The sequence below is a fragment of the Centroberyx affinis genome, unplaced genomic scaffold (assembly GCF_046629955.1).
Source record: "Centroberyx affinis isolate AG114_WGS23_722 - 3 ecotype Tasmania unplaced genomic scaffold, CSIRO-AGI_Caff_v1 ptg001372l_1, whole genome shotgun sequence".
Taxonomy (NCBI): domain Eukaryota; kingdom Metazoa; phylum Chordata; class Actinopteri; order Beryciformes; family Berycidae; genus Centroberyx; species Centroberyx affinis.
The window spans coordinates 41,303-67,798 of NW_027279858.1; the positions used below are offsets into that span (position 1 = coordinate 41,303).

A 26,496-nucleotide genomic window follows, 5' to 3' on the forward strand; every position below is an offset into this window, starting at 1 on the left:
GGTCATTGAGGGGGTTTCAGGGGGTCCCCAGCAAACTTCACCATTATTTCATTTACAAGAAGTTAAGACAGTTAGAGAATGTAGAAGAATGACTGTTTCACTGTTATCTCTCTACCTACAATACAGATAGTAATGGAATTCTGACAAAATCATATCAAACAATAAAAATATTCTCAAATTTGGATCCGAGAGACAACATCCCATCAAATGGGGGTCTGTGGCTCTAATGTGGACTAAATTAGGGGTCCTTCATATGAAAAAGGTTGAGAATCACTGGTCTATACAATCTCCTTCAAACAAAATTCTTTGGTCCTCAATCACTGGCTCTGTACACTCTTTAGGACTGCAATGAAAACGCTCCAAAACAATCTCACTTCATAAGGAAGGCGGGTTGGCATCCAGAAAATTAGAGAAGCGGTCTTATGACTGGAAGGTCACCACTTACAATCCTCAGACTGGCTGGGAAAACCTAGGCTTGGACAGTGCGTGAGTGATACTGTTGAGGGCCCTTAAGCAAGGCACTTAACCCCCATATTGCACCAGCGTCTCCTTAGCCAAAGTAGACTGTGATCCACACTGGGCAGCTCGAGGCTTCTCCTGCAATTCTGGGTTTGAACTATGGGGGGCGCAGCATCCTCAACTCAACAAATGCCTAGGCCTCTCTGCCAACTCACCTATGAAACGAGGAAGTTGCCATGTAATCCTCAGATAAGGAACCAGGCCTGGCCTTGGCCTGTTGGTGACGCTTTGTAAATCATTAAGCCTCTCACCGAGTGTTTACATCTCGGCACCTACACTGTTAGCATCAGCTCACAGACTGGGACTTAGGCTACAAGTCCCTTAAGGTAGCCTACAGACACTACTATGAAAATAAACGCCGCCTCATGCTGACCTACACATCAACATTTACACAGACAGACACAAACATTAGCTCATATGAACTTTTCTTCGCTGGAAACGCATTCATCATCCCTCTCCCACGAGGTCGTTGTGGGTTGAGGGCTAGACACTCAGAAATTCCTACAATTCCCCTGAACAAGTCACAAACACCTACGGCACTTGGGGAAATGAGGAACAGATCGATTACATGTGGGAGCTCGAGATTCTCAGAGAGACTGCTGAGCTGGAAATGGCTGAGCTGTAACTGAGAGCTTGGGGTCCAAAATGAAAAAAATAAAAGCAATAAAAGCAAGAAACTCATTCAAGCAGCTGGTGATCTGTCAATTTTGTTTATTTGACTTGTAGGTAGGAGAAGGAGGTACTAATAATCCTATTGTTGTTGTAGATGTTGTATTAAAGTGCAACCTACAGCCTTGATAGTGTTAATATAAATATTCATCAAGATCTTAGCTGTGAAAATGTTAAGTAATCCTTTCTATCTAGTGATTTGACGTGTTTTTGTATTTCATTGGACGGTCTGTCTCCTTGTACAGACCAATCAGAGAAGCAGCTTCCCAGGACTTACCAACGTGTCATCACTGCGCGCCACGCTGATGTTGCTCCGGGACAGGAAGGAGCGGGAGAGGCGGTTGCATAAGGAGATGAGTCGGACCGATTGCTGGAAAAGAGAAGAAGAACGACCGAATGAATGAGCGTCTCCCCCGGCTTTTAAAAAAGGGGAAAGTTCATGTCAGGTCACATTAAAGCGACTCGGTTTCCCCTGAACAGGCAGGCAGGTGTGGAAGAAAAGCAATTTTCTGCTCTATTTAAATTCGTTTTGTTTCCTTTACTCGTCATTTATGCATTTTTGTCACACCAATTTCCTTCCTACTGAGTTTTGTTATTTATTTCTGCCCAGTCTTGTCCAGTCTTTGGTCTTGAACAGGACTCGATTTGCTCTGGTCTCGGTCTTGACTTGGACCTCGTCTTGACTCGCATTCGACTCCACTCGAATTGACTTGAATTGACTTGGACTCCACTAAGGTAGTTTTGACTACAGCCCTGGATTTTGATTGTTAATTTTGAAAAATGCTTGTTTCTTTCGAGGAGAGATATTTCATAAACCGGAAATATTGTTTTTTAACTTCACCTGCACAATCTGTATTTTTTTTCTAGTTTTTTATGTTTTTGTGTCATTTTTATTCATGGAAATAAATAAACTCAACGTGAACTCAAGGGTCCGGTGGTGCCAGAAGCTGCCGACGGGCCAGACTCTGAACGGCAGCCCAGGCAGAGACAGAGACGTGGCGTGACAAGACCGCCAAACCACCACAGATAAACAATCCCAGCATTCCTCACAGGCTGGAGGCAGGACTGGGTCGGCTGTGACGAACCAAAACAGACAGCGAGACTGCCACTGAAGCAGGCTCTGGCAGAAAATCTGCTGGACTGGTGAATCTGCTGGTTTTGGTAAGCCTGGAGCAACTGGTGGTGACGTCAAAGTACAATCTCTAATGAGGCTTTCTGATGGGAAACTGTTATGTTTTGGCTATGTGGCGCGTTTAGAAATAAGTTACTGGGCAAAATTATACAAAAGACCTTCAGTATTGTGCATCAGTCTCTCATGATGCGATGCCTTGCATGTGTGTGTGTGTGTGTGTGTGAAAACCAAGATAGCACTTACTTTCCATTTTCTTCGTGCTGCAAACTTCTTGAACTTCTCCATGTTGACAGCAGACTCCTTTCGGCTTAGTGCTTGTTGTGTGTCTTTTGGCTGGTTTCACAAAGAGAAAACATACATTTATTCATAGAAAAAACTTGAGAGAACATACTTGGCTGGAAAAATGTACAACAATCAATAAGCTAAGGCTTGGCAACATTCAGCTAAACCCAAGCCAATCCAACCACCAACTACTGCTACAAAATAAAAAATACATGTATTTACTTATTTAAAAAGATTCACAGTTCATCTGTTATCTGATTGCCTAAGATAAGAAGCAGAGAGTCTAACCTTGATCCAGGGGTGCAGGAGGCTGTCCTGAATCGTCATTCTCTTTCTGTGAACAGAAGAAGAAGAAGGAGAAGAAGAAGGAGAAGAAGAAGAATATCACTGAAGTTTCCTATGACAGAATCAATTTAGCTGCTCCAGATTTTATATCTTGATGAAATTACAGTTTTCAGTCTTATTTTCCACTTCACCATCCTCTTGTTCATAGTCGGAGATACTGATTGCCACCAATAGTCCATTAGTCCATGAATATTTTGAACTATATTGCCTACAATTATAGTAAACAGCACTGTGTGGAAAGATGGATATCTCATAGACAAGTATATCTCCCATTTAGCTCTCAAGGAGTGATTATGACAAAGAATTGGAAGATACTAATATTTATCCCATCTTGCCATGAATCACAACTTTTCTTAGACTTAAAAGAACTCAGTTTTTGCATATTTTTATTTTATCTCACCTGCTAGTGTAGCCTAAATGTGATTTAAAATGTAACTGTAATTGACAGTGCTGAATCTTAACATTTGAATTTAATGCATTTTATCAGAGCATTATTGGTCAAATGTATGCTTTTACAATATATCTGAATAATATCGGTGTAATGATATATCAGTACAAATAAAGATAGATTAACAAAAATCGAAATATCTCTTGATCCTTTACAGGATGCTATGCTATGTTGCTATATACAGTATATCACAGATAATTCAGTGATTTTCTACTGATAGCCCATCCTGATTCAAATGGAAAGCATGACTACCCTCTGACATGTGTTTATAATGACCTTTGTAGAACCAGAACACCTTGTTTCCTTTCCACAACGTTCCTTACTTCTCTTCAACAATACCTCAAATAAGGTACTGAGACAAACTGTTTGGAACGTCAAAGTACAGTGGGAACAAACTACCTGACAAACCATTTATTTACTCATTTCATAGACATACTTAAAGGAATACTTTGACATTTTGAACTTTAATTACTTTTGCTTAGCACTTGTCACATTGTGGGAGAAATATTTGTACATTTGTCCTTCAACAACCCTAAAAATGGCTTACTAGCATTGTTAGGATTCTTCACTGTGGCACCGCCAGCTGCAAGCTATCAAGCTAGCCTGTGGATAGCAGTACACAATGGTTGTTGCGAGGAATGCTAACAATGCTAACAAGCTTGTTTTGGTTTAAATGAGATGTCAATTCAAATATTGCTACCATATTGTAACAAATACCTGCTGAAAAACAACAGACGAAACTGGTGTGGTCAAACAAACACACCACTTCCCTCGGTCCTGCCACATCCCTTTTTAGCATCTTCCTCACTGGAGCCCACAAGCTAACAACCTTTTGGTTTAACTGAAAAGTCAGTTCAGAAACTTTTTACCCCAACACAGACAAATAAATACCTGCTGAACAAAACCCCAAAACAAATGTCAAGGAATCTCAATTTATTGAATATGTGATGTTCAATGCCAGCCAACACAACCAATGGGGAAACTGGTATGGTCTAACACGCACGCACACAAAAACACACACACACACACACACACACACACACACCACTTCCCTCAGCCCCTTCTACCACATCCCTGTTTCTACTGGGGCCATCCTCCACTAACAAACACCTGACTCAAAAAATAAAACCCCACAACTCATGACTGCTTACCTCAACTCAAGTTACTACGGCAACAGCAAAATAAAGGGTTGGTAGTGTCTTGTGCCATTTCCACACACACTTTAAAGTAGGGAAAAGGCACTACATGCACTGGTGTATCACAGTAAGCAGTGTTCTGGTGTAGTACAGAGTGGTGTGGTGAATATTTTTAAACGCTAATCTTCAGCTTGAAAAGAGTAGTAGTTTGCAGTTTGACAGACTCTTCATTTATCTTCCTTTCAACTGAGTGGATCCATGTCTGCTCACAGTGTAGATCAATTAAAAGCCTTTCCATTTTGATGCACTTGGGTAGGGATTTCTGAAAGCCCCATTAGTGGAAGTTTGTGAAGTCAGTCTCCTTTTTTTCCACATTGTTTAACGGAAACTGTACCCTCCCTTTTCTGTCTCCTGTCTTACTTTAGCCAACATTATTTCAAAACCTACAATTATTCACCTCCATTTCCCCCCTCGCTCTCGCTCTCAGGAACAGGAGTAATTATATGTGAGAAATTCATTTCAATAGAGTTTTGATGGCACTCACTGTCTTAACATGTAAATGCAGCCGTTCAGTTGTTGCTAGAGCAGCCCGGTAATGAGCGAGAAACTTTGACAGTTTTAGGTACAGATGTCAACAGCCGTATTGTCTGGCGCTAACGAGGGAGTTTTGTTGGGATAAATATGCAGTGAGTCAATATTTATCTTTCAAGTCAACTTTTTAGAATCAAACGAACGCAATTAAAGCTCAAATGTTTAGGAAAAATGCCTTTAAATTAATATGATCATGCAACTGATGGCAGAGAACAACATGGTATTTATAAAGCTGAGGGAACATAATTTTTAAATCCTAATTGTCAACAGTCTATGGTCTTTCAAATTTTAAGTTCTTAGTTGACACCTAACACTTTTACAGACCGGATCCCCTAAATTTATACTGAATAATGAACTTCAAGTATTGATTTTTCCCCAAAATGGATATATGGCATTTTGGAATTGGAACTCTTTAAATGAAGTTTAACACCTGGGGGAGGTTGGAGCGCACACTCTCCATGCATTTTCTTCAGTGCCAGCATAATGACTGAATGAACTGTCTACATATGTTGTTTTATTCAACTGTTAACTGTACTTTAAAGGGCTTAAAGGATGTCTTTAAATGATGGCTTTAAAAATGCATGCATGTCTCTACCTGGAGCAATTTTTTTACACCTTTGTTTAAAAGATAATCCAAGGAAAGCAATCAATTAATCCATCAAAAAGGGTGTTTGTGCATACTTGGGGTCTTTGACAAGAAGCCGTGCTATGAAGTCTTTGGCCAGGATGCTGGTGCTGCTGAAGAACTCCTCGTCGAACGTGTAGTCCACAGCCGACACATTGGCCAGCGTCTCCTGCTTGTTGTCGCCCAGGAAGGGAGACGCACCGCTCAGACTGGAGGATGAGACAGAGGTTAACAACTAGGTAAGACGAGGGTCAGTGCACACAATCATTGCTCTTTTGCATTTTTGTTTTGAAAAGATAACACACATCAAAATTTAACAAGAATTTCAGTGAATTTCTTTCCTACTGCATGTGCAGCCTGTTTACCAGGCTCCTGCTTTAATCAACTCAACACTTTGGAACCTATAATCTAATCTACTCTAACCAAAGCAGCACTCTCTCATCATCTAACTCGTCCCCAGTGGGTCCAGTAATCAAAAGGAAAGGGAATGGGTTGAATTTCAATCCAAAGACTAATGCAGCTTGCGCTGATTAGCTTTGGCCCAGGAAACTGAAACTAAGACCTTACTCCTTGTTGATGTGGGAATGTGATTACGGAGCTAGCTATCGGTGTTGGCTCATTAGTCAAGACTTGCTCTCAAACTAAAGCGTTGGGAGTGTGTTAGTCAAAGACTATCTCAGGAAATCCAGCTGGATCGCTCTCAATCCCACCGACTACGGGGACTTTGATTGGACTGCAGGAATTTTAAACACTGGGTAATTTAACGCAATAAGCACTTTCACACCTCTCACTTGAATGCACACATAAAAATAAGCAGATGTAGCGAGGGGATAATGTGCCTGCCCACGCACAGACAAATGCACGCTCACATGGACATGTGCACTAACCAAGACACAGCTCACAGTACACCGCACACACACACACACACAGTGGTCACACATGCTGATAAGGTCCCAATCTGCTGTGGCTCAGGCAGTTAAACCAAATGTCGATGTGTGACAAACCCTGGGCTTTCCTGCTCCACTAAAGCCTGTCCAGCACATCAGCACTAGCAGCTAATTAACATGCCAACTGGGACAGACGCGGAGGTGGTCAGGGTCAAGCGCAAGTCTAGAGGAAAATATATGAATTTATTGAGTGTATAAGCTGCAGCTGCTCACAACAAACAAGTTAATTAAGGCAATTCTTCACAGAGCAAGACAGTAAAAGCAGCAGTAAAGCACTAAGTCTGGCTCTGTGGTGACATGCTTTCCCCAAAATGCTTCTAAAAGAGACTTAGAGCTGCACTAGGAAAAACTTGCATGTAAAAATACACCCGTCTCATCAGCCTGAATCACAGAGCAGAGTGTCCCATCCACACTAACTGAGATTCACTGTATTTGCCCAAATATTTTCAGGAATCAGGTATGGTCACTTGTAGGAAATGTCCTTAATGGACAGAAAGTGATGAACTGAAACTAAAATGTAATATACAAAACAAGCGCTCCATCCAGAGAAACCTGGACTGGCCAATGATATCTGAACCTGCATTTTCTTTTTCCCCACCATTTCCACCAGAAACTAAGAAGAAGACATTTAGTGAGTCCAAGGAGTGAACAGTCTACTGATGTCATGTTATATGATTTCAGTGTAGTGAAGTCCTTCAAACTTTCAAGAATTCAGTCATTTCTCACTGCTGCTTGGGGCCACTGAAGTGCAAAGTTGTCAAGTGCAGCTTTAATTTCTGTAGGAGTTATCCAACACTGCGACAATCATGTTGTCACGCTGGTCACCTCACCATGCAAACCACTTCCTTTGTAAACACACGCAAGTTGGCATGTTGCAAAATATCAGTGGCTACTGTTTTGCCATGATATAACACCCATAAACACACAATCTGAGGACTGCTGATACTTAGATACATTTTAGATAGCATTTTTGAACTGTATTGCTATGGAAAAGTAAGCACCACCACACACTAAAATGCAAGTCAGCTGTAAGGGTGAGGCTAACAGATGAAATGTGTGATTCTTTCACACACCTTTGACATGAACAGTTTCATAGCTATCCTACAGCAATCCTAGCAATATAGTATCCTACTAGTATCCTACATGTTTACACAATACTGAAAAAAAACGTACTGTCCAGAAAATATGTTTTTGGGGTGAATTTTTCCTGGATTTCAAAGCAGAAGATCACCATCTTTTCTCACCTTTCCTAACCAAAGTAGATGAACAGTAGATGCACCTCACTGTTGCTTAGCTGTGATAATAGGCAGCTGAAGGTCTATTTTTTACCTTGCCAGGCTGAGCTGTGACAGCTGTGTGGGTGGACAGCATGAACAAAGAGTGTGAGTCTGCGTGTGTGTGTGTATGTGCGTGTGTGTGTGTGTGTGTGTGTGTGTGTGTGTGTGTGTGTGTCCATACAACTTAGAGACAAAAATGGTTCACCATTTTCATAGTGCCTACATGACTCTTCCAAATTTATAGATAGCATGTAATGAATGCAGTTACTCATCATGCAACAAGATAAAATAGTAACCCTTTAAATTATATAATCAGCTGTATAATTGAAATATTGGGTAATGAACATGAAGTGACAACTGAAGTGTTAAGACAAAGAAACGTGAAAGTATGTTATGTTGATAGGTTGTGAACTTCCCGGTGATGCAGAACATTCAAATGATTTAGATATGTTTTTTCCATCTGAAAGTTAAAATTGTTTTGGCATGAAACGCTTTACTTTGCCTTTATCTTGCTATATTTTAGTGTGTGCATACTCTACATGCATGTGTGTGGGCATGTGCGCAAAAGTGTACATTTAAGTGAATGTTTGCCTTTGTGTAGGTGTCTACAGTCTCTCTCATGGGTGAAGTTGTGTGGGAGCTGAGAAAACCTTGTAGATAGGTATAAAGAAGAGGAAGACAGCATCGCAGAGAGCCAACAGCAGTTTTCACTTGGAGTCCAAAGAATCTCTGGCTAGCCGAGGGGCAAACTCCTCTCTAGCTGGATGAATTAAACTGTCTTGAGACATTCTGTACTGCATCTGTGGCCAAAACAGCCCTTACTAGTCAAATACGCTGACTGCTTGGTTCGATGAAAACCCTTGGCATGCCTCCTGAAAATACAGGAACATTGGTTGGTTGTAGAACAAGATGCTGGTTGTTGCTGTAACTTCAGATCATCTGGCTACACATGACGGACCTGTGTCTAACTGAATGAATGCTATATGGAGCATTTTAACATCAGTAAATCATTACCACATCAATTTTCAGACATAAGTATAATTACCATAAACAAACAAGACACTAAGACGACTGGCAGCTTCTACTCTGCATCTTACGCTGTGTGCCACCGGGTCAGGTTTAATGGGAAATCTGCTGGATTGAATAACATATCTAACACCACAATATGTGCAATGAATAAGGCAATGAATAATGGGAAAATCAGGTGTAGGCAGGTCCCATTACAGTGTGGGTGATATTGTGTTGACGTGTTTTAATCGCTTTTTGGTTTCGAGTGTTGGAGATTATCGCTTTGACCCTTTTCAGTAGGTATTGGAGCCTCTACAGTGAAATAAGGGACAAAAATCATTCGTCATGATGGCAAAAACTAGGAAAATAAGGCCCAGGTTGAAAATAACCAGAATTATCCTTTAAAGCAGGGTGACCCACCCCACCTATTCAACGACAGGGGAAACTTTGGGATACATTACTGCATTTAAATGAAGAATTCATTTAGAAAAGACATTATTGAATTGAATTAAATACTTAACGAAAATATGAAAACAGACTAAAACTTTTATGTAGCTTTCTGTAGCTGTGGTCAGAGAGGAACCTCCCTCATATGGACGACACTGACTCGCCAATATCAGATATTTAATAAAATATCGTCTCGATATATCGGCAAACCGACATATCAGTCTAACCCTAGTTGCAATGGAGCTGAAATAATATCACACTCAAATGCACAAACACACACAGTTTTATGTGCTCCTTGGTCCTTGCTGCAGGCTATTACATTATTCACGACAAACACTGTGACTCCTGAGTGGCCCGGCAAGTTGAACGGCATAAAGGTCAAAGAGCAGCCATTAACCTCTTTACGTTCCAACAAACACACAACCCACTGTCAACTTTAATGAGTGACACCCCCCCGAGGTTTGTGAGCAAACACGAACATAATGGAGAAAGTGTCTGCTGTAACCCTGCGGGGACGGACGTCTCCCATTCATACGGCATGTTTCACATAATTACTCATCATCATTAGTGGCATTCCAGATACTTACAGTATGTAGGTTATCACACCAACACTCCTGGGGAGAGGCAGAGGGAGGGAGAGAGAGAGAGAGAGAGAGAGAGAGAGAGAGAGAGAGAGAGAGAGAGAGAGAGTGAGAGAGAGAGAGAGATTTTACATCAAACAATGTTTCTGTTCTCCAAACTTCTTGTAATTAAGAACAGGAACAGTGTTGGGTTTTGACAGCAGCACTATTTTATTTATTCTGTTCAACAGGGACAGATACAGTCTACATAGAGAATTATAGAACAATTCTCCAATGTAACGCATCACAGAATTTATAACTACTGCTATAAGACTGAGATCATTATGTTTGGACGACCTGACCTATTGGATGACTGATGGTACTCTTGGCCCTTTAGCTTCTTACAATCGATCTTTTGTTAAGAATCTTGGTGTGATTTTTGACAGCTCCTTCAAATTCGACAAACAGATTAGTTCAGTTGCCAAAACTAGCTTTTTTCAGTTAAGACTTTCAGCCAAGGTAAAGGCCTATCTCTCTCCCAAGGATTTCGAGAGAGTTATTCATGCTTTTATTACCTCCAGGTTAGACTATTGTAATTCTGTGTATGTGGGTGTAGATCAGTCGTCTCTTCGTCGTCTGCAGTTAGTACAAAATGCAGCCGCTCGTCTTCTAACTGGAAAAAGAAAGCGTGATCACATAACACCAGTATTGGCCTCCCTCCACTGGCTTCTTGTCTGTTTCAGGGTTGATTTTAAGATTTTATTGCTTGTATTTAAGGTTTTAAATGGGCTGGTGCCACCTTATCTGGCAGAACTCTTGCATCATCATACTCCAGTTAGAGCACTGAGGTCAACCAACCAGATGCTCTTGGATGTTTTCCGAGATCTAGGCACAAAAACAGAGGAGACCGAGCCTTTGCGGTGGCTGCCCCTAATCTCTGGAACAGCTTACCTCTTCATATAAGAACTGCTCAGACCCTAGAAACCTCTAAGTCTCTGCTTAAGACCCACCTCTTCACGTTGGCATTTAATTTGAGTTGAGCTTGACACCTTGACTTCATCTTCTATTGTGCCGCAATTCTTTTATTATTATTATTATGTTTATTGTTTTCTTTTATTCTTATGTGTTATTTACTTTTATATTTGTTTATGTTGGTATTGTAAGCCTGTTCAGCACTTTGGGCAACTGTGGTTGTTTTAAATGTGCTATACAAATAAACTTTGACTTGACTTGCTAATTTCCAATGCTCGCCCCTAGTTGGGCTTTTTACAGAAAGAGACAACAGTCACATGCAAATTAAACCCCAACAAAAGAGAATCAAATTTAACACATGACTGATTCGGGCTGGGAGATAATACAATATTATCATTTATCGTCTTTCAGTGGAATCACATCATGGTGAATCATGCTAAATTGATGATAGCAACCAAATTATATTTAGAAACTCAAAACAAAATGAGGTATGGTAGGAATATTATTTGACAAATTTTGTTTGACATCACATCTAACATTACTATTTGGTTCAATGGGATGAACATTACTAAGGTGATACACAGTATATCAATATCGTAAAAAATCCTTATGATTATTGTGATATTGATTTCAACCATATCGCCCAGCCATATGACTGATACATATATATACAGCAGCCTAAAAAACTAAAATAATTACATTAACCAACAGATTCATAAACTACAAAACATGACAAGAAGAATCAGATTAACCAGGAATAAATGAGCGACTGTTTCTAAAATTCCATTTATAAAGCATGCAAAGTCTGGACGAACAGAATAAACTGGTGTTAGGTGTACTGCATGTACACCTACACCATAAAATTACTTCATAGCACATGCTCCAGAAGTAAGAGCGGTTTCAAACGGCAGATGTTCAGCGTGTATTTACTCACCACATGTCTGCCTCCAAGCCCAAAGGTTCATAGTTCACCACTTCTGGGGCTGCAAGGCAAAAGCACAACATAAAGTAATGATACTGTTCAGCTCAACACACAATTAACAAACACACAGTCACTACCAGGCACCTTTCACTTTACCTTTGATTTTATTTTTATTTCCCATTATTCCCTTCATTTATACATTTTGTTTTGTTTGCATTTAGAGTGTTATCCAGTTCAGTTGAGTTCAGCATTTTGTTTTTTGTTTTTTTTTACTTTTTTTACTACTATTTCTCTTCTTTACGTGTTTCTGTATGCTTTTAGATGTGCAAATAAGTAAATCATTCTGAATTGTATGAGGCAGTAAATTCATTTATAACCAAATTTATTTAAACTAACCAGCAATTAGCTTTGGAAAGAAATGCGTATGCTATAAAAAGCAGGATGTAGACTATTGTACACTATTGAATACAACATGCTGGAAAGGCAAATGCCAAATCAAGACAATTGACAAGGCATTTTTTGTAATTATTCAAATGAATCATCTCTTTGAAGAAAAGAAACATCTGACCCTGTCTGAATAAATTCAATCTGTAATCTAATGTAAGTGGTGGCCCATCCTGACACCGGCTCGGCCCGCTCTGCAGCATCAGTCCACCTCATGATCTGGGCTCCCTGCCACTGGATGAGCTTTATTTAGACCACTTAGACCGCTGGCACCCTGTGAACTGGGAACAGACTGTGGTTTTGGCCTGGATGCTGCTGGTAGTGGGGCATCGAGGCTGGGGAGGGGGAGACTGGCAGGGTGGCGGGTGAAGGGAGACTGTTTAGGGCCAGCGGAGTGTGTGTGTGTTTGTGTGTGTGTGTGTGTGTGTGTGTTGGCAAGGAAGCACAGTTCTGATAATTTCTAGTCTATTATCAGGTCTATCTCACCCAGTCCTTATGACACACTTGGCACCTGCTCACACAATACACACCCCTTGGGATCATGCCAGAAAAACAGGGTGCTGCTCTGTGTGTGTGTGTGTGTGTGTGTGTTGTGTGTGTGTGTGTACATGGACAATATGCATGTGCAAATGGGTGTTGAAATGGTTGTGTATGTTTATATAGTTCCCCTTTTACTAGACTGTTATTTATTTTTTCTTTATTTCATCTATCCTATTACTATTTGCTGCTTGAACGACTCTATCGACTCTCTTTCACCTTGGGGATCACTAAAGTTTCATTTTCAACTCGAACTTTGTGTATTTTTGTGTGTTCGCATGTGCGTGTATGTGACATTGCATGTGTATGATGAATTCTGCACAAACTCATCTGAGTAAAAACTGTTGAGCATGTCAAACTAGATGCCAAACAGGAAAACAGAAGAGGACAAATAACATGGGGAACCCTGACGTCTGGTACACACACACACACACACACACACACACGCACCCCATGCACCCCACGAGGGACACTGACCTACAAATTCTGGAGTGCCAAAAATGTTTTTGAAATCGTTGCCAAAGTCAATCTTGTGGGCCAGGCCAAAGTCGATGAGCTTGATGCGCGGGTGAGGCACTGTTCGGCTCAGCAGCATGATGTTCTCCGGCTGGAGGGAGAGATCAACAGAGAGAGAGAGAGAGAGAGAGAGAGAGAGAGAGAGAGAGAGAGAGAGAGAGAGAGAGAGAGAGAGAGAGAGAGAGAGAGAGAGAGAGATGGGGGGGGGAAGAGGAGGGAGAGAGAGGGAGAGATAGGGATTTTGACATTTTGAAAGGTATTCTTTTTTTTCCCCCTACCAGACACTTTGTTGTCCTTAATTCTCTTTAAAATGGCTTGTTTGCATGCAGCCAGCTGTGCACCTTGATTTCAATGAGGAACAGTAACAATGCTAACAAACCGCTTTCAGGAAAATGTGATACAAATGTTGAGACTTTTTCCCCTCAAAGTGACAGGTTCCAGATGAAGAAATAGAGCAAACTACAATCAAAATTGTCTGGGTACGCCTCCAAATCAACGGTAGTGAAAGTAAGGGTAAACAAGGGAGCGAGCAGCAACAGAGAGCAGGACATAAAACCAGGAACAACCTGGCAGGAAGGAGGTTCGTCAGCCATGGAAATCCCATGCAAAACATGAGTAAACCCTGTCGAGGAAGTGGCAGAAAGGAAAAGAAGGCAAAGATGCGCAGCAAGCAAAGCCAAACAAAGCGAGCCGGACATTCCTCAGGACACAATGCCTCCTTCAGACGAGGCCGTCCCTCCTCCAAAGATAATCCATTAAAATACCACTTTTAGCTTGACTATGAGCCTGGGTTGAGGATTTAGTCTGGGAAGGAACAGGAACAGATTGCTTGTGGGCAGCGCTGGCAGCAGGAGGCACTGAGTAAAATACAAGCTCGACTCAATGGTTTGTGCTCCATGAAAAACATTAACACACTTATGTTTATGTTGGAAGAAAGGAGCACAGTGTATTAAGTGTGGACAACACACAGTTCTCAGTCTGCATCTTTCAGTACTTTGAGTCATGAGCAGGGCAGGAAGTTCACCTCGGCCATATGGCTTCGTCCACTGGAGCCTCACCCTGACCATGATGCATCAGTTACTGCAGGATCTATGACCAAAATGGCCTTTCCCCTACAGCTCTAATGTCCATCTCTCCATGCTAGAATCAAAATCACAACAATGCGGCCTTCAAACCTGTCAACATTTGAATAATTAGGGTATTGGTATTAAATTCTTTAACTAGGGACATTGCTGTATAAACCAGCAGTACAACCAATCAAACTTGGGGAATTGCAGTTCCAAGTTCTTTTGAATTGGTTTCCATTGAAAGACCAACAGACTTCAAATCATTTTGCTCCTCTTGTTTAGATGCCTAATGCACTGTAGAGGCTATGCAGGACAGACTCCTGGTGACTGATGATGATGTCAGCTGTCATTAGTCTGGCCTGCCCAGCGCATTAGGCACCTGAGCATAATAAGCAAGATGAAGGACAAAACTGCTTTCTCTGTGGACTTAATCTGACATGGCTGACTCTAAAATAAAAAATATATTTTTTTCGAACTTCCTGCCTTCTGCTGTCAGCATCACTTCAAACTGAAATCCCACAAGCAAAGCCTGTACTTCCGACACTGACCAAGAAGAATACACATTGTGAATTACCTAGGAAATGTTTGGGGCAAGATGAGCGGCGGGGAAAAAAAATTGTAGACAAAGTGAAAAATACCCCATTTAATAGATTTTTGACATTTGGTCATAGCCTACAAATGTGCTCATTCAGTTCAAGTCAGTGATTAATTCATGGGCTCCGATTCTTCATGTTTTACTTGATGGTCTTTGTGCCCTGGCAGCTGGTCTTTGCACCCTCAAATATTTGACGACACTGAAAGCCAAATAGCCTTGCACTTAAAAATTCCACGCCTGATATTTACGATGTTTTTCAAATGGTATCAAACAAACACTAGACCAAAGGACATAAAAATATAGGGGAAAGAAGCCAATAAAGATCTGAATTTCCACCCTTGGATCCACTGTAAGCCTTGGCGTTGTAGGCGGTCATTCCACTAAGCGAATTACGTCTTCATTTGAGCCGCTGCTAGACAGTAAATAACGCTAGCTAATATCCAATGCGGAGGCTGGGTGGTCTGGTGAAAGCTCTGGCTTTGATTAGCTGTGGCTGGCTGTGCACAGAGCTTAGCTTATGGAGGCTTTAATGTCCTCGACTCTGACTTATGATATGAGGAGGAGGTCGGTCTGTAAGTGCAGGAGTCAGAGTGGATTGTCCACTGTGAAGAGGTCATGTGTGCAGCCGTAAGTGGACAACTGATCAATGATATTGATTGGGATTTAAGTATAGAACTCTCAGGGATTCAAAAATACATATCAAGCCCAGAGACAGCGTAATGTTCAAGAACCTGACCTCAGGAGTGTCCCTGCAGGCCTTGGATAGAATCCATTAAGACCAAGACGAAGTCGAACTACCCAAAATAAAAACCCAGTCAAACACATCATCGCAGACAAATTAATGTATACCCACTGGGGCTTCATATTGCTTGTTTATTTACATGTGTTGAAAGAAAGCGCCTGAGGATTTAGAAGCCATTTGAATGCTTTGAAAGGTACAGAAATCCTCCCAACAAGCCTCCAAACGATGCATTTTGAAGAGTTGACCACATGATGTTAGCATGGGGATCGAAACAAAGGAAATAAACCGGAAATGGAAACGTTCAATAAGACAACACAACCAACTGCAGACGGTCACAGTGGGGGCTGGAGTGTGAAGAATTCGACTAGTTCGGCCAGCAAGCCTGTGCACACTGCCAATCTGAAGCCAATGCAGCTCTCTTCTTTCCCACAAACGTGTCATTTCATTCGTCCGGACCTGCTGAAATTAATTTCTGTTGCAAGTATACCATGGCCCTCACAGCCTTCCATTAAAAGGGAAAGAGCAGTGAGGGGTGTAAACTGCCCACTCTCCATGATAAAAAAAGAAAGAAAAAATGCCCAAAATTAGCCAAAAATAGATTAGTCATAGTCATTAGTCTCAGATACATAGGCTCCAAAAACATGGATACAATGAAAGAAGACAAACTCACACTCTGCTGTAAAAGCAGCGGTCGGAAAGAGGCCGACCGATGCATTAACGAATGAGATTTATTCATATAGTAAACCAGATTCTGTTTAGGAGACTGGTTGAACCCCAAACTACTCCAGGGGTGCTGATCTACAGGGAAACTGTGTGTGTGTGTGTGTGTGTGTGTCTCAACTGCCTTGTTTAAACAATAACATAACCTTGACCAATAAACCCATTGCTGTCCTCTTATGTGCTCAAAGTGCAAAACAAAAAAGTGGATGTCTCCATTTCCCCTTTTTTACACTTCTGTTTTGCGCTTTTTTTAATCTTTGAGGACATTATCGATTATTTTTTTGCATTTGTTGGACTTGTTTTTAACTCCTCCTTTTTCAGAGTTTCTGTTGCATCCATTAAGGCACCTAAGATAAGGAGGGTCTATGAAAAGGAATACACCATCTGTGTGCCTCCAGCAGATGTTGGCTCCATTTTCTTGTAGGAGACTGGTAAGATTTACACGAAAATGATATGATACAAAAATAACGTATTGTTTTAAACTTGCAGGGACTACTTTCCCTGGTGCTGGGTGAAGGTGGTGGGTGATAGGAGACAGCTAAAAAAAATCACTGCACAGAATGATGAATACATTGTTGTTCACCTGAAATAATCCCAAAACTAAACCTGGCTCCATCAGCTATATTGAGTTATGATACTTCATTTTTTAGAATTTCTGAATCTACAGACCATAAAACATAAACCACTAACAACTTTTTATTACTAAAAGGTCAGTCTTCTTACTTTGGATAATGCTAATCACCTATTATCACTCAACATAGTGTATGGTAAAGTGTTAGCATGGAGCACGGGAGCGAAGGATCTACCGGGGACATGTGGATGATTTTGGTGTCTATCTTCTCATCACTGAACAGCTAAGGAACAGCTTGGAATACATGTCACCCTGTTTGAGATATGGATTATTTCTACAGTCATTTTTGACACAGACGGTGTTATTTGTGGCAGTACCTTAAGGTCAAAGTGGGCGATTTGTTTGGAGTGCAGGTAGAAGACTCCATCCAGGATCTGCTTGAGGAACTGAGTGGCTTCCTCCTCGGTCAGCGACTCCTTCTCTGCCAGGAAGTCAAAGAGCTCACCGCCAGCCACACTGAACGAGAGAGAGAGAGAGAGAGAGAGGGAGAGAGAGAGAGAGAGAGAGAGATAGGGAGAATTAAAAAGTGTGATCTCTCAGATCAGAGCCAGCCACAAATCCCTGCTTAACGGAGCTGAGCTAATGTAATCTAATCATCCTGACGCATTGGAGTCTGACCAATTTACACATCCTGAACATTTCAACCAACGCCTATCTCTATAAACTGCTTTACTGCATGTTTAAATAATGACCTGTATCTCAGCATTGGAAACCATCCAATAAAAACAACAAGGAAGAAAATTTGGAAAGGCCCATTTATTACAACACAACCTTCATATTGTAGAGGAGAAAGTGATGTGTTATTGGAATATTTGGAGATTTTCTTGATTTATTACACTATTATGTCACTTTGAAATGTAGGGAGACGCCTTGTGGTAATAAGAATTAGGGCAAAACCTACATTAAAACATTTACATAATGTCAAATTAGATTTGAATCATTCACTGATTCATAAAGAACATTTAATTATGCAATTAATGATTACATTATCTAAATCATGATTACGGCACTCAGATTGTCAGCGGTTCAAAGCTGATCTCATGAGAATAACCCACTTGCAGCCTGCTGCAAAATGACCAAAATAAAGGGATGGACCATTAACTTTTTACTGCCAGTACCAATTCCAAGTGCTGAACTTGAAATATCAGGTGATACTAATTACCATTCTGATCAATTAGTTTTACAGAACAATTCTGACCCTTAGTTTTATAGTCATTAGAGTCCATTTTACTCAATTAGAGAGATCCAACATCCCATTATGTAAGAAAAAGGCAGAGAATCATGTCACTTTGCTTCAATATTGATATCACAGCTGTCTCTTTATATCAACATTTAGTGACAGTGAATTTGTCACCAGTATCAGTATTTGATACGGCCCGGCCGAGAAGCTAATATACATTTCATCTAGCTGAACTTATCAAGCTCTATACAGGTTTCTTAACATCAAAAAACTCATTGTTCACATCAAAACTCATTGACAAATTGTGGCTATGATTGTCTTGTCTTTCCATTTAACTGCACATGTGAACTGTGTAACTTGTAGTGACGAGTGACGAAGGAAGACGGATGGAGGATGACAGGGAGAGAGGGAGAGAGAGAGAGAGAGAGAGAGAGAGAGAGAGAGAGAGAGAGAGAGAGAGAGAGAGAGAGAGAGAGAGAGAGAGAGAGAGAGAGAGAGAGAGAGAGAGAGAGAGATTCATCACAGTCGCAGCATGATAATGAGAGAGAGAGAGAGCCGGCAGCAAGGGGAGTAACAGAGAAAGAGGAAGGGAGAGAGAGAGAGAGAGGAAGAGAGCAGATGACTGTAATTATGGCCGTGCTTATCCTATCCTCCAGCACCCATTCAGCCATCCGTATACACACACACACACACTCACACACGTTTGTCTTACTATACTTGTGAGGACCTTCATTGACTACATTCATTCTCTGACCCCAAACCCTTAACCTTAACCCTTAGCCTAACCTAAACCTAATACTAATCTCAACAAAACATGCCAAAAAAATGTACAGAACTTTTATTTTCCTTGTATTTTTACATCAAAATCCCATTACTTTTACCTTCTGGAAAATGGCATATTTGTAATGTTTACATCATGGCGTACCAGAGGGTGTAAATAAAAATTCAAACCAATAATACCGTCACAAATTTTTGAACAATCCCTCCCTCCACTCCTCTCATCATATGAAACCTGCAACTTCAACTACTTTCACATGAGCGGCAACATGATATGTTTTGTGTATTTTTGGGTGTTCACCCCTGAAAACCCTGTTTGGTTGCTCCACGGTGGCAGAAATTTATTCATTTTGAAGAATCTGGAATTTGGGACAGCTCAAGATTATGCGCAAAAGCATTTCACAGTGGATTGCTTCACCAACCACACCGAGTATGCAATGGAATCGGTTTGTTCTGGTCCAACCTGCTCACTTTTGAACAGTCCTTCTCCGCATTATGTCCTGCCCCGACATCCTTTTTCAACCACAAATACGTTAAATTACAGAAGCAACACACCATCAAAATGCCTTTCCTTGTGACTTCAACTCTAAATCCAAGTCCCAGCAGGTCCTCGCCCTAAAATACCTTGAAGAAGTGATGAAGAAGAAATGTGGCAGAATGTCCTCACTTTGGAGAAGTTTACTCCTTTCTAGCCTTGTGAGAACATTTGGTCCTCATAAGCATAGAAACAGAAGAACACACACACACAGACACACAGACACACTACTCTTCCCTTTAGGGAGGCAGCACCAGGCCAGCTGCACAGTTGGGACCCCCTCCCCCCCTTCTCCCCACACCCTATGTAGATGTTTATTTCATCTGTTTTGCTGGTTAATAGGCTGTACATGCATGTGCATAATTGCAGACAGGAAAGAACATGTCACCTCTGCCTGTTTTCTTGCGGGTCGGTCAGTGTTTTAGGACAGAGGACTGTTGTTGTCTCTGTTGTATTTGCCCACAGCGCAAGAGCAGGAAAGGATGTAGAGCACAATGGGACGCAGCATGAAGCCAAAGTAGACACAACGCTGTATTTTTAGCCTATTTCTATCCTTTTGTCTCACCTGCCAAAGGCTGGTAAACTAAAAACAAAAAAATACCTGCAAAGAATAATTTTTACCAGCCAAAATAATTGATATACATTTTTCATAGCTTTTCATAGCATGTAATAGCAGTTCAGTGAATCTGTCAGCATTGTCTTGTTATTTGTGGACTGTTAATAGCCATAGAGCGTTAATGCTATGTGCTTAGCGTTAACGTTGAGTCATTACCTAAACAGAAACAGGAACTCTTCCTAATGAAACATGATCTACCTCCTTAAATCACAACCAATTCTAAACATTGATAGACTTTGTATTGCATTATGATTACTGGTACTGGTAGGATTAGCGGCTCTGTTGCCTGTGCAGCTCAATGGATAGTGTGTAGTACTAACATTACTAGGGTTAGGGGTTTGATTCCTGCTGGAAAACCCAAAAACATCTGCACTTATAGTAGGCCTACTGTGAGGCGGTTTGGATAAAAGCCTCCACTATGACACTTGGTCGAGGGACTTCTATCAGTACATGAGGCGGTTCTATGGGATTCCCCAGCAAAATGCGGGAATAATATAAAAAATAGAAATGAATTTAACAAATATTACATTCAGCAGACGATAACAGTGATAAAATATATATGGATGAATTAATTGATCACAGGTTTCACTCTCCCCGCTGTGGTCATCACCCCACCTACAGTACAGACCAATGATTCTTAATCCTGGTCCTTCAGTACCAGAGTCCTGCTGGTTTTCTACCCTGCCAGGTGGTTAATTGCATTCACCTTGCATATCAGGCATAAATCAGCCACTGATTAGATGGTGAGAGGGCTGCGGTACCCGAAGACCAAGATTGAGAACCACTGGTATAGACCGTTACACAGTCCTGCACAAAATTCTAACTAATTACAAATATCTCCTCATATGGGGTTCCTTAGGAGTCTTTGGCATGAGGAAGCTTGGGAATCCCTGGGCCACATCACTGTGAAAGTGAAGAGAGCACAAACTTGCCTTTGCATCACCTGTGAGGTAGGGCTGAACAATTAATCAAAATTTTATTGAAATCGCAATATGGCCTACTGCAATTTTCAAATTGCAGGAGGCTCAATATTTGTTAAAGGCGAAATGTGTGTCAAAATACCATTTTAAATTAAATATTGTCATGCTTCAGAGATGTCCTGGCCTACACATCATATTCTACAGACTTAACAAAAGATCTTTGTTTGGTACAGATCTCCGGAAAAATCCCACCATAATCATTTTAATACGTTTTTCAATGAAAATGAGAATAATGATGTAAAATTTATCATTCCCTCTAATATCACAAATCATATCGCAATTGCAATATCAGTCAAAATAATCGCAATTAGAAATCGTTCAGCCCTACTGTGAGGTATTATTTCCATCTTTAAAAAGTGTGTTTCTCAGCATCATAGAATTCCAAATTTTTCTGGAGGCATTTATTATACTAAAGTAAACACACTAAACACGAACAGAGATAAGAACAATCCAGAGGTAAGTAGGAAATACGTAGGAAATACATATTTTATTTACCCACAGGAGGTTTGCTGAGCATGCATGTGCTTCGTCAGCAAAACCCTGCTAACTCATACCGTTACACACTTTCACACCTGGGAGCTGCCCAGTACAACCACAGTCTTCTATTGTCGAACACTGGAGCAGTTAGAGGGTTAAGTGCCTTGAGCGAGGGCACCTTCACTGTGGTTGCAGAGGGAGAGGAGAGCATTACTCATCCTCCACCACCCAGACTTCCCGGTCTGGACGGTCGGTGTGGGCATCGGCGGCGGCCGTCCAGCCACAAGCCACTTCTCCAACCCGCTTCCCCCCCCAGGCTACTGCCACCTCCCATTTGTTTATAAGACAGAAGGAGTGAGACAAGGCAAATCTGACATGAAAGGGGTTGACTGAAGTTAATAAATAATCTAACAAATGACAGCAGGATAAAATCGGAAAAGTTCAATAACCTGAAGGATTGTTTTTTATTTCTTTTTAATCTTTATTTATCCAGGGAAAGTTGGTCACTTGTCTTTTTTTATTGGTTTTTTTTTCAAAATTCCTAAAATCAGGTAAAGTTGACTGGGAATACTTGCTCTTTACAGCAGTTGGCGGTTCAGTGCCTTGCCCAGGGGCTCCTCAGCAGTATAGTTGTTGAGGGAGAGGAGAGAATTGTTCACTTTCCTCACCCACATTGTCCCAGCCAGCTCAGGGATTCGAACTGGCGACCTTCCAGTCACAAGCCTCTTCTCTATTCTCTGGGCTAACTGCCGCCCACCACAGAGAAACTGATTTGATTCCTCAAAAAGAAAAATATCAATGAATCCTCCCTAATTGTTTGAGCAGTACAGTCGCAACGCTGCTTTTTCCAGACAAACTGCCTGCTCTTGAGCAATTTAAATTAAAAAACTGTCAACTATGTCAACCTGGATTAATTTGCATGCAGCCCAGTATAACAGCCAACGAATAGCTTCAGTCACTTTGTTTGTTATGGTAATAACTGTCAAATGCGTCGACTGGAAATTCCAGGAATGTAGACAGACAATTTGTGTCCCAACCTCCAATTTAACCTCCTCTAGGATAATCCTGACATTTTTTCCGAGGTATTTCACTGAAATCGCTCCATGAAAACAGGCTCACAGGCAAACCAGTGCCACGCTGCTCCAGAGGATAAACTTATTTATTATTCATCTTTTCCCTTTGTTGATAAAATGTGATGATTCTGATAGTGTTGAGGTGTAAGTGTGCACTAATTTAAAGTAATGTGGACTAGGGTTAGTCTGATATATCAGTTTGCCGATACATTGATCTGATATTGGGCTTTGAATATCAGATATCTGCCAGTCAATGTTGTCCAACGTGAGATTTCATTTTTTTTCATATTTTCTCTTTCTATTTAGTTGTTCAATAATGTTTTTTTGTAAATTTATTCTCCATTTAAAAAGGTAGTAATGTATCACAGAGGTTCCCCTTCCATTGAACAGGTGTGGTGGGTCTCCCTGCTTTAAAGAGCTGCCAGCACGAAAAGAATTTCATTAGTCTGGGTTTCAATGGAGAGATTTAGTGTCCCATGATGGTCTTAAATGAGACTTTCCCACACTGCCAAGAATGAAATCCTGTGGGAAACACCGTATAATAGTTTTTGCAGCATAAAAATTGTGAAATTGAAAGACAATAAATATCAGCTTTAAGCAGCTACAATCCAAAAATATTGTTATCGTAAAAAGCCATCAAATATCCAGATCAGTGGAACCCTATACATGTACACAGACAGAATCAGACACCACAGAGATAAATATGGACAGACCTCCTCTCTAGAGAAGACTGACCACAACAACCGCTCCCTAATGAATCATATCCCCTCTCCTACATCCTCCTCCTCTCCCTCTCTCTTTAGCTCTTATTTTTATTTCCACGAAGCATTTCTATCGTACATGATCAATCTATAGTCAGAGGAATGTTGTCAGGCAACTGTGGCTCTGAACTTTGCTCTCCTTCTTACTGGTTGCTTGTCAAGGTGGTGCTCTAGCAACTGAAGCTTATTCTACTGTTGCAAACATTTGAAGTAGCTCTGGGTCAAACTGTCAGCTACAGATCTAAAATGTAACATGAATGATCATGCAGTGTTTAGTGTGAGCTCCATGTAACCTGGTAAAACTGGTCTGACTCGTGTTAACTGAAAAATGTGGCTTTGTACCTTACACCATCCAACAAGTTAAAGCTGCAGTATGTGTTATAGGAGTTTGAACCACAGCACAACTCCCAATACTGGTTTCCCTGGGACCCGTAGTCCCCACCGGCCAATTACCTTTGATTTGAATCCCTAGTAAACAAAATTACATTTCTAACGCATACAATTGAGAAAGTCTTTTTATTTGCTTTTTAATTTGGAACTTTTTAAGAGAACATATTCCCAGGAGTGATATAGGGTTTCATTACAGAATGCTATAATATAGGGTTGCTACACATGTTCCATTTTAAAAATCCACTTTTCAAGACCTTAATATTAGAAAATGTAGAATTATCACACTCTTTTCTTTCATTTCCATCTGACTATATAGCCTGATAATATTACTGATCCTTGATATGATACATAGCCTGTCTTGGGGGCAAGCAAGGTGGTGAGTTTCCAGACTTTTTCCCAAACTCCCTCACTATTTTTGGTATTATTCTATACTTTTAAAGAAATGGAAATCATGGATTTTTTTTTGATTTTCCATACCTTCCCATGCTTTCCAGACCTTTGTGGGAACTTGTATATCCATTTTGTAAAAAAGTTACCCAATGTTCATTGCTCAAAATTTCAAAAATACAACTGATTATACCATTTTAAATCTTAACATCTTCAGTTAGTTCAGTTTCAAAATGGTGGACTAATTCTGGAATAAATCTCTTAACCCGGACAGAAGGAAAGGCGAGGCGACTCACAGTTCCAGGATGAGGATGACCTCGGCCTTGTTCTCGTAGACGTCGTGCAGCGTGATGATGTTGGGGTGCTGGATCTCCTTCAGGATGCTCACCTCGCGCTCGATGTCCTCCCTCGTCACCCCTCGCCGACTCGACTTGCTCCGCCGCTTCTTGATGAACTTGGCGGCGTACTCCACGCCCGTGCTCCTGTTCCGACATCGTCTGACCACAGCGAACTGACCGCTGCAGAGGGGAGAGACGAGAAGGGGAGGTTAAAGGTATGTAGCCGTTTAACATCAAAAATCATCACCACTTTCAACTGGAGATGTTTGGTATAATTACCAAAAACAAACAAGACCATCACCAAGAAAACTGTCAGCCTCTACATTTTACATTGTGAGCCACCAGGAGAGATTTTGTGGGAAATCAGCTGTATTGCTTTACGGCACAAATGGAGATAAAGCTTCGAGAGTTTCTTGCGATGGCAGATGGTGGAAGGAGTGAAAGCACTAACAATACCACTGGCGTGAGACAGAGGCTACCAATCATCTCCACCATGCTCTCACTTGTTTACAGCAATTACACCAAGGTATCGTGACAATAATATTGATGTTTAAAAATGTTACACAGAGCACCATTAAAACTATCTGATAGAAATAAGCAAGAGGGAATATAAACAGACACCAGGATTGAATGATAAATAATGGAAACGGACAGGGTGCAGTGACCCATGCACCACCAATTATAAAAGGCCGATCACCGTTTCAGCTGCCCGATTAAAAAAAAAAAAGGTTCAATCGCCGGATCAGGAAAGCAGTTGAACGTATGTGTAAAATGTATGAGCCAATTTGCGGCAGTCAGCAGAATGTTACTAGCTGAGGCACGTTGTCTGTCTGCCGCTGACAGTTCATTTCTGACGCTGTGTTTTCAATTTCACAGACTATGATTATAGATTAGAACCAGTTTAATACATTGGACAGAAGGCAGAGCCTTTGCTGCTGCAATGAAAAAATATTCATGCACTACCAGTGGCAATAGTGGAATAAGCATTTCAGTCATCAAGCACACATTAACATCTAATTACCATGTTTGGATAACACCTATAATTTATTTACACATAGGCCAGTTATGTCATGCAGCCATAAGAACAGTCTGTTAAACAAAGTGCTATATTTGAATTTTACTATTCCTGCTTGCTGTGCTCTTTTACTTCATGTGCCGCTATTAGTAGAAAGTCTGGGTAGAAATGCATCATTAACATCAGAGATCTGATTGGTGAACAGCCGATCACAATGTTAAACAAAAAATGAATTGGCAATTGGAATCAGCCCCAGAAAACCTGATTGCACATCCCTAGAAACATATGACAGGCAATGAAAATACATCAACAGAAAAACACACAAAACAAACAAAATAAATATGACAGAATAATAAAGTATAGATCATTTCAAACAGACAATGGATAATTCTTCTTTTTTTTTTAAAGAAACTGATTTTTTAAATTTCCCATCATCATCTATGCATTTTCGACATTTTGCCTGTCCTGGCCCTGGGGTGAAAAAACTTGCTTTACCCATGAGGGCAATCTCAGCTGTCACTTTCAGAATGGCACAGCAATCCAAACCAACCTCTAGGGCAATTAGGAAATCAGTAAAATGTTACTGAACTGAAAATGATCCACTAAATCTCTGTCATTATGATTCTGCGATTAGATAATCAGCTGTATATAGAATACTGCTCCTGTGAACCATAAAATCATAACGCTAAAAGATAAAAGCATGGCACTAACACAGTCAGGGTTAGGGGTTCAATTCCCACGGGGGACGCCAACGCTAAAAAACACTACGTACTCGTGACAGTGTGAAGCATCCACCAAAATGGCATATATTATAAAAAGACACTGTCGGCTATAT

The 26,496-nt window shown here is 40.9% G+C and overlaps 1 protein-coding gene across 1 annotated transcript in view; it reads right to left on the bottom strand.

The window, feature by feature from the left end:
* Nucleotides 1-26,496, bottom strand: part of dapk1 (death-associated protein kinase 1) — an 88,904-nt gene that overhangs the window by 31,099 nt on the left and 31,309 nt on the right. The window contains exons 3-11 of the mRNA XM_071525970.1: nucleotides 24,605-24,826; nucleotides 17,450-17,588; nucleotides 13,339-13,468; nucleotides 11,893-11,941; nucleotides 10,014-10,040; nucleotides 5,804-5,956; nucleotides 2,891-2,936; nucleotides 2,564-2,653; nucleotides 1,466-1,558 (exon numbers count right to left, since the gene is read on the bottom strand). Coding sequence (XP_071382071.1) covers nucleotides 1,466-1,558; nucleotides 2,564-2,653; nucleotides 2,891-2,936; nucleotides 5,804-5,956; nucleotides 10,014-10,040; nucleotides 11,893-11,941; nucleotides 13,339-13,468; nucleotides 17,450-17,588; nucleotides 24,605-24,826 — 949 coding nt within the window. The remainder of the gene's footprint in view (nucleotides 1-1,465; nucleotides 1,559-2,563; nucleotides 2,654-2,890; nucleotides 2,937-5,803; nucleotides 5,957-10,013; nucleotides 10,041-11,892; nucleotides 11,942-13,338; nucleotides 13,469-17,449; nucleotides 17,589-24,604; nucleotides 24,827-26,496) is intronic.